This window comes from Gymnoscopelus microlampas (assembly GCF_963454915.1).
Source record: "Gymnoscopelus microlampas genome assembly, chromosome: 8".
NCBI classification, from domain to species: Eukaryota; Metazoa; Chordata; class Actinopteri; order Myctophiformes; family Myctophidae; genus Gymnoscopelus; species Gymnoscopelus microlampas.
The window spans coordinates 42,829,446-42,848,158 of record NC_139945.1 but is presented as its reverse complement, the minus strand read 5'-3'; the positions used below and the strand labels follow the sequence as shown (position 1 = coordinate 42,848,158).

Below are 18,713 nucleotides of genomic sequence, written 5' to 3'. Positions count from 1 at the left end.
AAGCCCTATATACTTTGTCGTACGACGTGTGTAATAGTGAATATAGCTGATCTACAATCTCACAGCGTCGTATCAAGATGCCTTGTGAGCTTGTAGATCGGCTATTTTTGAGAATGTTGAATCATGAAATGTTTTGGAAGATTTGTGTGAATGTTTGAAACGTTCACCAAAGTACAATGACCTCCCTAAATTAGAGACACCAGGTTTAAGGTGGTTAATGATCCCTCTTGATGTCATGAAGGACATGGTATACTGTACTGTTTATGCAGGAAATGTAGTAAAGGAAATAGGAACAAATGGGTAAGAGCTGCCAAAGGATCAGCTCATCGGGAAGGTTTAACTTAAAAACCATCATAACAACCTTCAGAGAGTTTTATTCATGTTACTGTGATTAATGCTGTCGGCCAGACTGTGCAGCTCTGGGCCTAGTAAAACCTTGAAAATGTATGAAGCTGTCAAGAATATGCAGTACGTTGTTCTAAAGGGACTGGGCCTACCCTACAGGCTGGATTAAGGAGTGTTTTATGTTGGCTTTTGAAAATCTTTCTCTTTATTGTGCTTTGATGTGTACGACTACTCCTTTGTTCAAAGGCAGCACATGGCCAGCTGCTCTAGTCTTTTCACTGACAGCCTCTATAGCAACTATAACAATCTGCTGTTGAAGAAACTCTTACATTATATGGTGGAAATGTAAGCTTTGTGACGAAGGTGGTCAGGTTGACGGTGGCCAAAAGAATAATCACTTGAAACTATCGTCCCTAGAGCGGGGTGCTCCTTCCATTCCGACATCTCGCCACTCCGACTAGTGGCTTCCGCGTGCGGTTAGGGTTAGGGTTAGGTATAGGGTTCGTTAACGTCGGAAAGGCGACATGTCGGAAAGGCGACATGCACCCCCCTAGAGTACACAATGTGTCCAATGCAACACAATGTGTCGCATGACACATTGTGAGCTTGTGTTAAAGATATTGTAGTTGTGTTGTGCGAAAACAGGAGGGGTCCTAAGTGTAGCACCCTGGGGGACTCCGGCCAACTAACTAAAGGGTTTTCAACGGGTCCAGAAGGAATTGTCACTTTAACAAATTTGTGACAACCACCGAGTGTAAGTCATCAATGCTTTACTTGTACACTGTAAAACCTGAGTTAAAGGTGCTGTATCAAACGTTTTTTTTTTGTAAAAAAAAGTTAAAGCTCTATATTGTGATGTTAATTATTGCTATAGAGCGTTTGTTTGGTAACAGCGCTGGTCACCCTATCTCTCCAGCACTTTAGTAAAAAGAAAATAGATTTTCAGGTGGGTTATACATTTCATCCAGTCAGGATAGACAGAAAACCCCACAAAAAGCATTTATCAGCTTGTGTTCCAGTACCAATATTGTCTGCTAATTTCTGTGTTTTGCTTCATCACTTCCAATTTCACTTGTTTACCCAGTAGCCTGTATGAGTTCTCTCTCCTGAGTGGATGCAATTGGTATCCTGACCTGAAAATGTATTTTCTGTTTACTAAAGAGCTGGAGAGATGGGGAGTGTTCATTTTTATTTCTGTGTTCAGTATCAGGGGTCTCCCTGTTACTGAATCGTGACTAATAATTGTCTACCGTAGGTCATCGTTGGATCTGGCTCTGATCACCTGTTCTGAGGGATTTAACCACTTAAACCTTATACGTTTGACTGATTGATTGATTGATTGATTGAATTCTTTATCAGTCAGCAATATGTCCTATGTAATCCTATGTAAGTATGTATTCAATTCATCATCATAGCATAGAATATCGTGATTACTAATTGAAGCCGAGGCCGAATTGGGCCAAATCGCATGGATGAGCCCTGACAGCACATGGTTGGTGCTACAGACTCCAAATTTCGCACACAGATAGCTCAGACCTTTGCCTACGATCTTAGCTAGGCCTCGACCCGACCCGATATGCGGTTTTCCGGAACCAACGCGAAAGGTTCGGAATCTCCAACAGCGGAGTCCTGACTACTAATTGAAGCCAATGGACGCCGAATCCAAATTGGCCCGAATCGCATGGATGAGCCCTGAAAGCACATGGTTGGTGCTACAGACTCCAAATTTCGCACACAGATAGCTCAGACCTTTGCCTACGATCTTAGCTAGGCCTCGACCCGACCCGATACACAGTTTTTCGGATCCGGCACGAAAGGTTTGGAATCTCCGTATGCGGAGATGACTGACATCGGGCTGTTCCGGAGCAAGCGCTGACTCATTGTGACATCACTTCATAAAAGGCATCACATACACTAGATGAGTCAACAAAAAATCTCTGAGTGTGGCATAAACTATAGTCTTTCTTCCTCTCATTCCGAGGTGACAGATGAAAGTATATAAGCCGGCTTCTAAGCTAAGTCCAGCACTCTTGACAGACCTCTGCATACAAGCAGCTCTCAAAAAAATGAGTACTCCAGAAAAGCTACCAAAGCTAAACCCCGGTGAAGGAGAAATAATTCGTAACAACTTGGTACTTCTAAATTATCAGTGCAAGTTCATGGAAAGCCGGAAGGAATTGCAGGAGCAGGCCTTCAAGACATCGACTCAAGTCCTTCTTTATATACAAAAACTGGAGCAGGAAAAAAGAAAAATGAACCAAAGAATTACAAAACTCGATTGGGATGCGAAATGGAAAGCTAATAAGGCTGTTGCTGGGGATCAGATGGGACAGTCAACATCTGCTGGCCAGACAGGAGGAGCAGACGGAGGAGGAGACAGTGTTCCTGGGGAGCAGATGGAACAGTCAACATCTGGTGGGAAGACAGGAGGAGCAGACAGAGGAGACAGTTTTTTTTGATGAGATCGGTGATGAAGAATTAATTAACTGTGCTGCTTTTACTGAAGAAAACAAGGATCAGTCAAGATCTGAGTTGGATGAGGTGCAGACGGGGGAGACAAACATAAGACAAGCTAAATCAACAGCACAAGACCAACAAAAAACAAGTTCTCCAAAAAAACTCAAGCTGAACTCTCCCGCTACAAAAAAGAAAAGAGCAACAAAGCGTGGGACTGGGATGATGACTTGAATGATGCAGATTTATGCAGGCTGCATATTCTGCTTAAAGAAGAAACAAACAAAAAGCGACAGAGATATATGCCATATATGGGCATAAAAGGACACATACAAACAGATACATAGATCCCCATATATGGGGATCTACATGACATCCGAGAAATCAACAACATATGCTACAGAAGAGAGAGTCTACCTTTCAGCCGACTCAATTCAGGAGGACGACCACAAGGATTACGTGACTGTGGAATTACTCAATTCACTGACACCCTCTGGAATCCCTGATCATAACCTCAAATTGAAAGTAGGCGCACCAGTCATGCTGCTTAGAAACCTGCAATCAGGTCCTGACCGCACTCTCAAGAATGGCACCAGAATGGTGGTAATGCAAATGATGGACAGAGTCATTGAGTGTGAGATTGCAGTAGGCACAAACAGGGGTGAAACAATCTTCCTACCAAGAATACCTCACTATGACAGAGGTGAGCTTCCCTTCACCTTCATTAGACGACAGTTCCCTATCCGCTTAGCATTCTCTGTTACAATCAATAAGGGTCAGGGCCAAGAGAATGAACGAGTTGGCATCTACTTGCCTAAACCTGTGTTCGCTCATGGCCAACTCTACACAGCCTTCTCTAGAGGAAAGAGAGCCAGCGCTGTAAAATTTTTCATTGTGGATAATGACAAGGGCATTACTGACAACATTGTTTATAGCGAACTCCTTTAGGATAATGGGCATAAATGGACACGGACAGACACAGAGATCTCCATATACGGGCATAAAAGGGACACACCCAGACACATACAGAGATGTCCATATATCACAGACACAGATAGCTCCATATATGGGCATAAATGCACACACAGATGGGCATAAATGGACACAGGCAAACAGATGGCCAAAACGGGTCCTATGACAACAGGTATAATGGGGTTTGATTTAAAGGGTGGAGCATTCATTCCCTATTTACATCGTTCCTGTGTAGGCCGGTCCCCGACTAGACCCTCGGCCACCCGAAGGGCTAGACCCTCGGCGGCCGAGCTTCTAGTCAATACTAATACACGTCATCAACAAATACAAACAACTATATGTACAAAGGAGAAAAAGGAATACTTCTTTGCAGTGACCAAAGTACATACTGTATGCTGGGAATTGTTGGACTCATAAATGCTTTGAGCCCTTAATGCAATGGCCAAAGTGTGTTGTGTATTATTTGGACTGATACAACTTTGTTTGGACTCATCTTCATTCCTAGGTAGATCTAAATGCAATGACCAAAGAGTCTGCTATGTACAGTATTGTTTGGACTGATCCAACATACTAAGGCATCAGACTCTATTCTGTTTTGACTTATGTTTTATGTTATTGTATGTTTTATGCTGTATGTCTTAAATGGGACCCAGGAAGATTAGTGGTCGCAAAAGCAATACTTTGTTGACTGAGATCTCTCGACACCAAATCTCAAAAATATCCAATCTATAACCTGGACGCGTTGTGAGCTTGTAGAGTGTTATTTTCAGGCAATGTTCTCCCCCAGAATAGAGAGGGTTCAAGTGGTTAAGATGCTATTTTAATCATTAACTCGATACCTCCATCCAGAAAAGTAGTCCGAATTTTGGGTTGATTTTAATGTTGTTTTGTTTTTCATGAGTGAATTCCATTCAGCGTTCAATCACTGTACACAGTATAGCCTACAGCTCTTCATAAGCATACATCAAGCTATGAGTTTGAGTTTGTACTGTAGTGAAGAAATTCTCATTCGTCATTCATCAGTGACTGTGCCTTCCAGCAACTCATGTGTAAGTGTATACTAGTTCAATTGTCACAGTTTATTGACATGCACTGTTGACAAATTTTAAATAGCTTAAATGCAGATTTGGTATCAGTCAACATGACTTCGCATAATGTGGGATATTGACATAGTGTACCGTACCTAACCAGAGGTTTGCATTCATTTAAGCTGTTCCCTTGATATAACACATCAATAAATTGCTCAGGGAGAGAGTAGAGTGTTCTATTTCTATTACTCGCTCTTTGTCTCGCTATATGGGAGCGCACCCTCTGGCGTGATCACAGAAGCATTTGTAACGCGGGCTCAGTCCTGACATATATTAGAAGACACTGGGCGGTACAGACATGTATTTCTACTTATATTAAATTAGCATTTGTTTGGACTAGTGCATCAGAGACTATAGGTTCGGTTGAAAGAGGGATGAGTATTAAAAGGTTAATGAGTGAGCAACAATAGTAAAGAAGACTCAGAGACCAACAAGTAAGTTTAAAGAGAGTTAAATGTATTAAAAGTTTGGGAAAATAATAAAATTAAAAAACATTTTGAGGGATGACAGTGAACACTTTGACTAGTGGTCAGTCTTAATCGTAATTTGAATCTAAGTTTTATTTATCCTATATTAGTGGTTATTTTCTTCTGAGATTATCTTATTTTGTTCTCGTTTTTGACAGCGAAACCTAAAGCTATTTATGAAATACTTTTAATCCTTAATGCCTATGAAATCTTTTGTTTTTTACCTCAGTGTATTAATGAAATAAATTTTAACCCCAAAGCATGAAATGAAATGGTTTTAACCTTTTAGTAAATTAAACCCTTTTTTTGTAAGACTCAAAAGTATACAATGAATACACCTTAATGTATGAAATGTTTTACCCTTATATCGAAATAAAGTTTTACCTTTTTATCAAAAATATCTTTATAAACAGAACAAAAAAAACTGTTCACTTCTTGAATCAAAATAATACCCTTTAAGCTTGAATCAAAAAACGTATTTTAACCTGTTATCAAAATATTGTATCTTTGCATACCTTTAACCAAAAATACCCCATAAATGAAATTGACAGCATAATGCTCAAATATCAACGATCAGTCAACATGAAATTGATTTCAAAACAATGAACAGTGTGTCTTCTTTTCTTTTTCTTTCCTTTTGTTAGATTTCTCAGTTTAGTGAAAGAGATGATATCCATGAAAAGTGTCCCTTCAGTGTTCTTTGCAATCGTCAGTCCTACCAGTTCTCCAGATCAAAGCAATAGTTCTTTCGGATCAACTCAGATGGGTTAACTCGCCAAACTGCTGAACTCTTTCACCACGGTTGTGCTGTAGATCAGAAACTTCAACAGTTGAAATCCACTCTTAAAAGACCCAGCCTAAAATAGACTAAATGAGGATTACTCTCTATGTATTCACAATCTGCATAAACTGCTTACTCATCTTCAGTCAATAAATCACAGAAGTATCTAATAATCAGAAATAACAATAACAGTCATTAATGTATAATGTTTGAGAACCATTGTATATGGAATCAAACGACTCACCAGAACAGATCAAGTTTGAGTTCTCATACTCTTTTGTGAAAAGGAATGGTTCATACAGCATGGATCATCACTTTGTAGAAACAGGTGACATAGGAACAGAACAGATATAGATTTGAATGTCTAGATTCACTCACAGCCACAATTGGTTTAAATGTGTGCAGCCATTATACTGCTGGTAGTACACATGTTTCTTCCAGGATCAAAGCTCACTAACAATCAACTGCACAATGGGAGTTTCTCCCTTTAATCAATGTGTATCTTTGAAAACGTTATTCATGTGTAATCAATCTCCAGGAAAATGCAACGTGCCTCCCCTCTGGCTTAGGATCAAAGAGGATGATTCTAAAACATGATGTTCTGTTTCACCCACTCCTGCAGTAAGCAGGGCTCTGATTGGTCAGTGAAATGTGTCACTGATCTCAGGTCTGAGGGTATGGAACGGAGGGGGCTGTACCTGGGACGCCAGACACACCGTTGAGCCTCTGGAGACGTTGTGGGCTAACATCAATGAAACGTCGATGAAGCAGGGTGCCCACTTGATGCCCTCAATGAAAGTCCTATACCCTCCACTCTGACCTTCAAGAGCGCCAACTTACTAGCCTGGGACCAGACGAATCTGCGAGTGCAAAAAAAAAAAAGCACTCTGCGATAGTCTGTCAACGCCAGGCTACCAACTTACCGCAGGGATTGAAACATCTAGTTCTATTAGCTTTACTATTGCATTTTGAAATCTTTATTTATTGCTAATTCCTTGTAGCTTTTAAATACTATTTTAAGGTCCCGCCCTTCCTCCTAAAACCGTCAGGGGCGTGTCAGTCCCTTCAATTCTGTTTCTCTTCTCGCTGAAATCAGAAGAAGCATCTCTCAGTCCATCGAACAAGGTCGAACAAGCTAAGAAGGTTTCACAAAGGACAGGATCGCATCCCGGGCCGCGAAATACTGCCGACTAAATGTGTTTGTGTCTGCAATGCGGCAAGTTGGGCTTCGCCTTTGATTTTGGTTCTACACTTTGGACGTAACAGCGCCTCCTGTGGTGCATACGGTCCTTAATGTGGCTTCCAGACGGGGGATGACCCCCTAGGCTGGTTACTCTGGACTTCGAGATAACAATAAGGGATTTTATAGATCGAGATATAGATCGAGTAATAGAAATAGAACAATAGGTTCTATACGTTTACTAACCTATTGTTTTGTAGGCAACCTCCGGGAGGAAGTGTGGATCCAATTATGAATCAATCAATCAATATTATGTTCCTGCATTGCCTAATTCTCACCTGGACTTCGAGATAACAATCTGAATTCAGTGGTCTGTTCAATCAGACAGACATTCTATCAGACGTTCAATCAAGCATTCTACGAAGCTGTGTAATAAACAATAATAATAATGGACTTTTCAGTGCGTGCGTGCGTGCGTGCGTGCGTGCGTGTGTGTGTGTGTGGGGTAGCTGTATAGTTGTAGTCAAACCTTAACAAGAATTAATTGGATAACATATTATCCAATGTGAGAGTGTGTGACGCGTTGTGGGCTTGTAGAATGTTTTTGCAAACATTTTAACACCACAAATGTTATATGGTGGTCCCTGAGATTGTGGTTGGACATGGACATACAGTCAGTGGAAAAAGCATTCACATTTTTTACTTAAGTAAAAGTACTACAATGTAGAAAATCTAGAAATAGTCTGTTACAAGTAAAAGTCCGGAATAAAAAATGTACTTGAGTAAAAGTACCAAAATATTGGTATCTAAATGTACTTAAAGGTAGGGTAAGTGATATTTTTTGGTTAAAACAAAAAGTATTTTGTTAAAAGGTTAAAACACTATATTCTGATAGTAATCATTACTATAGAGTGTTTTTTCAGTAACAGATGTCTCCCTGTCTCTCCAGCTCTTTAATAAACAGAAAATACATTTTCCGGTAGGTGTCAAAATCTCAGCCAATCAGGAGAAAGTACCCATTTTTAAGCTTAATTTGTATAGTGTTCCAGTTCCAATTTTGTCTGCTCATTTCTTAGTGTAATCACTTCCAATTTCACTTGTTTAATCTATATCCTGATTGAGTTCTCTGTCCTGGTTGGATAAAATTGGAAATGAAACTGAAACTGAAACAAAAATGTATTTTCTGTTTATTAAAGAGGTGGAGAGACAGGGAGACTCCTTTTACTGAACAAACACTCTATAGCAATGTGTACTATCAGAATATAGAGCTATTTAACACTTATTTTAACCAATGCAAATCACTTACCCTACCTTTAAAGTAGCCTACCAAAACTAGAAAGTAGGCTACTCATTATGCAGAATGTCCCATTTCACAAGTTGTCACATGTATGACATCTTTTGAAAATAGCAGATCGACAAGATCTGTGAGCTTGTAGATCGGCTATTTTTCGAATGGACGAAATGTATATTGGGGTGAAGTGGTTAATGTAAGTTTTGTAATAATAATCGAAATCTACAAAGTAACTAGTCACTTAAGTTTTCAAATAATTGTAGTTATAATAATAATGATAATAATAACAATAATAATTGTAGTGGAGTAAATTTTCTTTTCAACACCACTGTATATAGCAAGCAAATGCTCACCTATACAATAAACAACAACACAGTGAAGGTGCTTTGAAAAAGGCTACAAGTATAGGTTACAATTCTGCACCATCAACAATAATGTCTTAATGTTATGTCACCATCTCCACGGCGGGAGAAACAAAAGTAGGAGAAAAAAAGGTAGGACTGCTGCACACATAACAGGCCTAAGGCCTTCACATAATGTACATAGACCTACTGTAGTGTGCACATAACACTATAACTAGCAAGGATAGCATTAGCCTAGTACTGTAGTAGTTCAGTTGACACCTTGACAAAACAATAACTATACAGAAAAAAAGCAACACATTGGTGGATCGGATTAAAAAAAGCATTTTATTCCGATCAGTGGCCTCTTTCTCCGAATTTTCTCCATGCTTTCAACTAAGCAACCCTATCGGTTGGGAGGTGTACTGCACTCTGATACATTGTAACTCTATGAGGAAATGGCCGTCGATCGGATTAAAATGCCTTTTATTGAACAACACGGAATAAACGGATACTTTTGAGGAACCGTACATAATTATAACGTCCGTGGCCATGAGGTAAGCACTTTATATTTGAAATCTTTTCAAATATAAAGTTTATGTAGATGTAGGGCCGTAAATGGAGAAAGTGCAAACACCAGGTTGAAGTTCATCCATGACGGTCGTGACAGATGATCGTCATATGATCCATAGCTAGTATATCCATTGTCAGACAAACCAAAATACGACACCTCTGGCAAACACAATAACGCACGTTACACGCGCGCATGCACATTTGAAATACATATTTATTTTTTCACATTTGAAATATTTATTTATGTCCACATAAACAGAAGTACAAGAATGCCTTGTACAAAGGACATAAACACTGCCAGTGCAGTCAGATAATAGGAAAACATCCAGTTACAAAGTGCATAAGGCAGAACATTGTTACATTCAATAATGTTGGCATACTTGTCAAGCACAGCAGACAACAATCATTGGTAAAGGAAACGGCCTCCTCCAAATTGAGCAGCTTCCTATAATAGCTGATATTGAGCAGTACCTTGCTAATTGTTTAGCCCTCCTTTTGGAGAGGCTGGCCATTTGAAGGCCCCTCACAACCAACTTGTGCGCATGTCCTAGGCTACCAAAGATAAAAAACAAAAGTTTACATCTGTAGCCTAGCTGAGAGATGGTCTGCTCTAGCTGATGATATTTTAGCACTTTGGTTTGGAAGGCTTCCTCTAACCTGATATCAAAAGTACAGCCGACCTCGAGAATGAACATCTCCCTATGGTTTTGGATCAGGGGTGTTAGCTGAAATGTTAGAGAATACAGAATCATCATTACACAGGCTAAACATGCTCGGTTTAGATGGTAAAACCCGCAACCTCGCTTTCAGAGTAAAGACAACAATGCATTCGTCTGAAGCAACATTTTTGAACACAGAGTGAGAGACAGAATGGTCCGCAGCAGGGAGATATGCAGTCTTCCCTTGCAGCCTCAGCTCAGTCTAATGCTGCCGCTGCCTTTGCTGTTGTGCCCATAAGAGGCGGCCTCAGGCATTAGTCAGTGGGAGTTGGTGTTCTGTTCCACACACAGTTATAGATGCTCTGACAGGGATACTGGAGTCAGATATAAAGTCCTCCGAGACAGCCATCGCCTCAGAGTTAGACCCTACCCACTTCAAGGTAACATCAGCCCAACGGCACAGATCACTTAAGTCCGGCCAGTCTGACCACACACCGAAGCCGGGAGAGCGATAACTTGCCGCGTTTCTCTGATCGGTACCTGGCACTGTGTCCAATATTCGTTTTTTTACATGATGGAGAAGTGTTCAACACTCTGATGATGCCACTGCAGTTTTCCAACTAAGATCTAATATGAATCTGGCAGCTAGGGGATACATTTATTCACGTGAGGTCAGCAGCATAGCACAAAATTCCGAGCCCCCCCCCAAAAAAAAACTTTCCTCCACTTTCCTAAAAAGTGTGTGCGCGTGTGTGTCGAACACCAGCAGTCAGCAGACGCATGAGTTATGTGCGTAATGCGCGCATGCATTGATCAACATTGTTTATCAGACATAATTAGTGCTATCTTTTAAGGCGAAGTCCTTTTAAGTAAGGGGGGGAGTATTTGTTTGTGTGTGTGTGTGTGTGTGTGTGTGTGTGTGTGTTTGAAGTGAAACAGGGAGGGCTACTAGCATGTTGTGGAGCCATCTTCAGGAGGATAACAGGAGGATAGATTCTATAGCCTGAAGGGACAGTCATGGGTTTAATTGGTTGTTGTTGGTTGTCAGGGCAATATCACAACCAATCGGTGGACGGCCAACCAATGATGACGCGTTCCGGACCCTTTTTTTAGCAAACCCGCCCCTGTTTCCCACACACAGAGCCTTTTTTTACCAAACCCGGACGTTTTTACCACAGCCACGCCCACCTATTTATATAAAGAGGAGTGCACGCCCACATTCCATTCATTCCATTGTACCTGTCTGTGGTATCCCACACTCAAAAATATTGCATGACTGTGTAAAATAGTTTACAAAGCATAAAAGAAAACTGAATAAGTCAACCAAATACTGGAGGTATTCTCAGTGTTTTGTTTGCAGCGGTGGAAAGGTCAGCTGCCGGCATTTTCTTGTAATTGTCTTTCTCATTTCTTCACACTGAAGTGACAGATTGAAGGATGTTTCTGAATTGGTTTTCTGTCCTTTGGGACCTGCCAGGTAATTCTCACAACTCTCATTTCTCTTTTCTCCTGTGAATCTAATTGAATATTGCTGGATTTCTCTCTGATCTTTTTGCAGTTAGAAATAAAGGCTGCTCTGTCTGGATTGCTTTTCATGGTCTTTTTCTCCTCCAAGCCAGCATGGAGAATGAATGCAACCCACCCCCCCCCCCCTCCATCTCTACTTTAAAAACATTTCATCTCTCTCTTAGAGGTGACTCAATTACCACGGACTGTTCTAATGGTTCAGCACATCCTGTGGTGCTTTCTCCTCTGATTCAGCACTGACCGTATTACAGCCTGCAGTATTCTGTGACCCTTAAGCCCAATTCATACGTTGCACGTCGTGCGTCGGAAATAGCCGAATTGCGACGGAGTATAAATTAGGCTTGAGAGCGTATCTCATACTCTCTTTCTTCCCCTTTTTCTCTCTAATTCTGTTGCCCTCATGCCCTGTCCCTAGCCTGGTAAACCCTCCCTCCGGAAATCTCATTTCCATTTGATTTCAGAAAGGAGTCTGGTCTGAAACGCCTTTCTCCAATAATCGCTCTGCTCGCCGAGCCGACGAGCCTATCAGCGTCGTCGCTCATTGTTCTGTGATTGACAGCGACAGTTGGCCAATCAGGTGGCGAGTTCGAGTGAGCCCGAATGAAGCCGAGTGCAGCCTGAGAGCCGCCGACAAAACACGAACGGCAGCCATTGTTGTTTGTGCGAGTGCCTTCACTTCTTACTTTCGGTTTTAAAACGCTCTCAAACTTCTTTTTTGAGGCACGGAATTTACTATTAACATATCGTTTGGATAGAATTTAGTTGTTTAACTTCATATATGTGGTCAATTAATCATGACAGAGCCTATTTAAAAATATAAATTTAGAGAACCGGCAGGGGCGGGGAGTGACACGCATGTATCCCAATAAGGCAACCTATTTTCGGCATGGCCGTCCCAAAAGTCCCGTTGCGTCACAGTCAACGGTATTACTCCCGCCCAACTCCAGCCCACAGCGATTATTGCAGAAAGGCGTTTCAGACCAGACTCCTTTCTGAAATCAAATGGAAATGAGATTTCCGGAGGGAGGGTTTACCAGGCTACCCTGTCCCTGTCTTTCTCTATCCCTTACTGTTGTTATCATTCTTTTCTTTCTCTCTTTTGCTCTTTGTTTGTCTTTCTTCCGCTCTCTCTGTTGCTCTCATTATTTGTGTGTGTGTGTGTGTGTGTGCGTGTGTGTGTGTGTGTGTGTGTGTGTGTGTGTGTGTGTGTGTGTGTGCGTGCGTGCGTGCGTGCGTGCGTGCGTGCGTGCGTGCGTGCGTGCGTGCACGTGTGTGTGTGTGTGTTAGTCTGTCGATCAGCATCAAATTTCATGTGCGCGCTGCCAGTAGGCCAAATAATTCAATTCCTAGATATTATTAACATCGCCCACTGACAAGTATATTATTTTTGTGAAGCCGAGGAGAGGAGGCGCGAGAGGAATAGACAGAGATTGAGGGGGAGGTAGGGAAGGGGGGAGAGGGAGACTATTTCACCCACACATTGCTGAGCACCAGAACCTCAACATGCTGATGAACATGCTGATTATCTCAAAAGTATGCATTGTCAGAGCAATAACACTGGCAGGTAAACTGATTACGTGATGCCACGTTGTTTATAAAAAAAGAGACAAATGTGAGGGCGGCTTTAATTTTAATTCTCAGGGTTTTGTTTCCAGTCTGCCCTGCCAGTCCCTGTATGTTACTACAGTACATCTGGTCATATATTGGCTTTTAGGCTAACATGGTAATATCACATTTGTCCTAGTGATGACAACATGCCACACCACCACTTTTTGAAGTTTTCACTGTCCAAAGATTTGTCTCCATACAGCATATCACTCTTGTTGCGCCATGATGATGTAATGACAGTCCTTTATCATATCCCTGCCCCCTTTGCCCCGTGCCTTTTCATACACACACACACAGGCCAAAACATTGTCAAGACAAGCCCTAGACAGATGGAGGGAGGTAGGGCATGCCTCCTGGCAGAGATTACCTCTCTGCTGAGAGCACCTCTCTAGTTCTCTTTCTTTACCTCTATCTGTCTCTCTCTTTCACTTGCTGTTGCTATGATTCTCCTCCTGTATTGCACCAGGCAGTGTGTACATTACATCTCTGCATCATGCCATTCAGTACAGTTATTTGGTCAGAAAGAAGAGATGGGTGAAAGGCAAGGACTCCCAATAGCGGAGGACAAAAAGTATGTCCTGTAGGCTTTACTACTGTATCATTCATATGGACAGGCCTTGCAGAATCGTGTGTCAGAGCCTCTCAGAGCTGCCAGCAGCAGTGAGCGAGAGGAGCGTGCATGAGGCATTTGGTTGTCAGACTGTATGAGTCCGCCTGTCTCGGGCTCTGTCGGTGGATGACGTTGTTGCAGTGTACTGTAGCATCCGACGTGGTCGGCCGTGTTGGTCATGCTCATCCACACATGTATTGCATTTTTTGTTGACTTTTTTTCCACTGTGGCCGACATGGCCCTGCATGCATCCTCCCGACAGTCTGTCATAGCGGTGTGTGTTTAATGGTCCTTTGCTTTGGGTTTGTGTAAATCCAGAGAAATGAACTGCCATCTTTTTGATGGGGAGAGGGAGAAATTGTTTTCCTTCTCTTTGTGGCTGTCATCCTGTCTCACCTTTTTCTTTCTTTCTGTGTGTGTGTGTGTGTGTGTGTGTGTGTGTGTGTGTGTGTGTGTGTGTGTGTGTGTGTGTGTGTGTGTGTGTGTGTTTGTGTGTGTGTCTCAGCAGATGTACTGGAGGGAAAGAGTGCCATCCTGCTGGGCATGAGCCAGTGGAACTCAAATGACCTGGTGGAGCAGATTGAAACTCTCGGACACATGGATCACCAGTCGCATGGTACGATGAAAACACACAAAAGCATGCGCGCATGTGGCACGCACGCACGCACGCACGCACGCACGCACGCACGCACGCACGCACGCACGCACACACACACACACACACACACACACACACACACAGTATAAGTGAACAGGGTATCTGCACTAATGTTTGATTGATTGATGTACTTTATTTAGTAAGACATGAGAACATCAGTACATGGAAGTACAAAAAAATCACAATACAAGGTCTACTAAACTGGAAGACTCATTAAGCACTGAGCTTGTTGAAGATGAGATCCCCACGCACACAAATCATGATGACATATGAGACAGACAGATATACACAAACTACTATACAGAATGTCATACAATCAGCTTACAGGTTACTGGTATGAAGAGTGAAAAGAAATATACAAGAGAAAAAAAGAAATGGGGGGGGGGTAGGTTAAGACTTAGACAGAGGCCATTTTCGGATTGCAGCCTCCTGAAGGTGTATCTTACAATTTAATGACTTTAATTGTCAAATATTACGTAAGAAAGAGGCAAACATTGTGAAAATAGACGATCTATAAGCTCACAGCGTCTCACAGTGCGAGATGTTGTTGGCTATTTTCACAATATTTATATGTGGAACCAAGTCAAACTAAATGTAATGCCTACAATTCCAAGTGCTTCTCAGGGTGGGGGGTCCCCAGTTCAAACATGATTATTTTGGGGGGTCGCAACCGTCGCAACCTGAAAAGTTTGGGAACCCTTGGGCAAATGCACATAGTGCAGGTGGAGGTGCAGTTGCACTTGTCTGTTAAAGGGAATGGGAGACGACTCTCATTGGTCTAATGCAGGGGTCTTCAACGTTTTCAGGCCAAGGACCCCCTAGCTGAGAGAGAGATGAAGCAGGGACCCCCTCTATATTGTATAAAATTGTGTTTCAGATTCAACTTTTTTGGTTTACCTGGTCTGCTCTTTTGTTCCCTCTACACCTATATCTCTGCCAAAAATAGCCGATCTACAAGCTCACAACGGCGTTGTGAGCTTGTAGATATACTATTTTTGGCTAAAGTTCTCCTCAGAAAAGGGATGCTAGGGTTCGAGTGGTTAAGGTAAAAAGAAAAATCATATCACATAAAGATTTGGCGGACCCCCTGTAGTCACTCTGAGGACCCCCTAGGGGTCCCGGACCCCCTGTTGAAGATCCCTGGTCTAATGAGAATGGAATGAGACCTTGACCAAGCGAATAGATGTATCTGTCAGATCTTTCAAATTCCATTCCCATTGGCTACAATTGGCTTTTTAAGTTTGCGGGAGGGGCCCGTCTTGCACAAAATGCACTCCCAGTATAGTCAGGGGATATTAAAAAAGTCTTGGAATAAATTCCTTACCAAAAAAAATCTTCACCAATGTGTTTGCAAAGGTGTCTAGTAACACATCACAACTTTATTGAAATTCAGTATCCCTAGGAGAATTTTTGACAGCTCCTTAAAGTTGGAGTACCCACCATAACCTTGGTTAAAAAAAAATCCCCCAAAAAAATCCAAATTTAATTCTGTTTTAAGTAGCATGTGAGGTGTCAAACTAGGGTGTTTTTATGATTCTGAATCCATTGCAATCATTTGTTTTGCACCAAAACCACTCCTTGGGCTAAAAACGGCCCAATCTCAATGGGCTTTTTACACAAAAAGTATACATGGCTATGGCCGTTTTTAGCCCAAGGAGTGATTGCAATGGATTCAGAATCATAAAAACACCCTAGTTTGACCCCTCACATGCTACTTAAAACAGAATTAAATTTGGATTTTTTTTTGGTTTTTTTTTTTAACCAAGGTTATGGTGGGTACTCCAACTTTAAGGAGCTGTCAAAAATTCTCCTAGGGATACTGAATTTCAATAAAGTTGTGATGTGTTACTAGACACCTTTGCAAACACATTGGTGAAGATTTTTTTTGGTAAGGAATTTATTCCAAGATTGGAAAATATTCTGCTAATATCCCCTGACTAGTAGCCCAAAGAAGATCTGGCATCCCAAATATTGGCCTGGTTGGCAATCTGCGCTCAGAGGAGTGCACTTTTCTGGTTATTATTATTATTAATACTAGTAGAAGTAGTAGTAGACAAATAAGACATACATTTCAAAAATAGGAATTGAACAAATCCCAAAAGCACATCCCAAATTTCAAATCAATGGAGGACAAAGTACTCACATTTCCACACCAATAAATGAACGCTTAAGACATACATTTATTCTCTGATACACTCTATTCTTTACACAGTCCAATTTCAGTGTTTATTTATACATCACCAGGCCAAAATAAATCCAAACTCACCACTGAGCAAGATAAAATGGAATACAAATTGACCAGTAAGGCAATCAGTGCACCATGAATCATTCCTGCTAAGGCCATCACATTTTCACAGAAGATTGCACAAAAGAATCACCTTGTCTCTTGTTGGCCACGGGCCATCTGCCCACTTTGTAGGCAGAACGCAGCAAACCTGGGATTGGGTTTCCAAAGCAATTTCACTTTTCTTTACTCCAACATGTGGGTCCATGAGCATTAAGGAGAGAAGTGATTCAACACAATATAAAACATTATTACCTGAACATATATTGGTTATATTTTAGCACTTTTTTAGACCAAGGGTCAAAAGATTTTCCAATGTCTATTCTTTACAATGTTTTTTTTTACTTTGAAGCTGAAAATGGACAATGGATTGCAAGTATTTAGTTAATGATGTAACTTTGCAGTCTCACAATGACTACTGCACAATGTAGATGAGTAATTAACGTATAGCTGTGTAATTAAACCGGCTCATCTTGTAAAGGTCATGTCTGAGATTTGACAGACTGGGTGCTCTGAATTGGTTCAGTTCTAGGGCAGTGTAGGGATTAGAGTCCCTCCTACAGAGATGAAAGAAGAAGCTTGCTGAAAGACAGGTGTACTACAAGTGGTGTATCTGAACCTGGTAAGCTACCTGCTGGTTGCTGACCTATCCCAGAGAAATGTGGTTCGTCATATGGTGGATAGGTGGTATCCAGTTCAGCTAAAATGGACGTTTAAACAAAGTAAATACACTGCAATTATAGCTGAGATGTTATTACCATTAATATGCAATACATTAAATATCATCTGCACTGCAGTGATGGAAGAAGTTAACTTTTTTTGTAAAAGTAGCAATATAATACCACAATTTAGAAATACTTGTACTTTTAGTAAAAGTGCTCATTATGCAGAATGGCTCATTCCCCTATTTTTTTTCCAAAATATTTATATTACAATATTATTTTCAAAATCTTTCAAAAAGCCTAAGTACAAAATAGGGCTTAATTGGTTAATGTTTGTTTTGTAATAATCCTGCATTAAAATATAATGGGTGGGTGGGTGGACTGCAGCCCCTGGGGGCCCCGTCAGCATTGATGTCAGACACTGTCAGCACTGATGTGATTTCTGCCAGGCCAGAGTGGCTACCCAGGGCCTGCACACTTTGGAGGGCAATCATAGCCAATCAGAATGGAAATCTGAAAGATACATCTTCGTCACATGACTACAGAGATGAGTTGTACTGATTTGCGTGAATTTTGGACAAAATCTGTAGAAGTAGAAGCAAAGGGTTTGTATTTAAGAGCAACAGTTAATCGGTTGAGAACTCAGCCAGTTGTGGTGCTTTTCATGCCTCAATAAGCTTTGTTTATACTTCGACGCACAACGGAATCATGCGTCGAAAATCGCCGATCTATCGCCGGTCAGTACAGTTCTACAGTATGTGTCTAGATATCTATGCGCTGTGCACTCAGAACACAGAAGCCCCGTTCACTTACATTGAAGAGTGTACTATAAGCATGTGCTAACTAACATTGCGAGTCAATGGTAAAGACTTTTGCACACACAGCATTAAGAACGTTTTTTTATGGTAGATTATACATTTCACTCACTAGTCATTAACTATATAATATTTACCTTGTTGATTTGATCATTTAAAATATATATACAATATATTTTAAAGTAATAGTTATTCAAGGAAGATCTAGGTTTAGGAGAGGTGGTGCGGCCCCCTGTATTGACGGGGCGCCACTGAAATGTTCTCAGGTGGAAATAGACCTATATGGGGAGTTGCGTTCTTCCTTGGCCTACTGGGAGTGTGCATGCAAAGTTTCACACTGATTGGCCCAGTGGTGCCAGAGATTAGCTGTTAACAGATTTACACAAACAAATGGACAC

The 18,713-nt window shown here is 41.3% G+C and overlaps 1 protein-coding gene across 2 annotated transcripts in view; it reads left to right on the top strand.

The window, feature by feature from the left end:
• The window catches only part of pitpnm3 (PITPNM family member 3), a 112,084-nt gene that overhangs the window by 25,146 nt on the left and 68,225 nt on the right, over positions 1-18,713 (top strand). The window contains exon 3 of one of the 2 annotated variants that reach the window (XM_084064431.1): positions 14,405-14,512. In XM_084064431.1, coding sequence (XP_083920557.1) covers positions 14,405-14,512 — 108 coding nt within the window. Of the gene's footprint in view, positions 1-14,401; positions 14,513-18,713 lie in introns of both variants that reach the window. The other variant, XM_084064430.1, reaches the window with a different exon arrangement.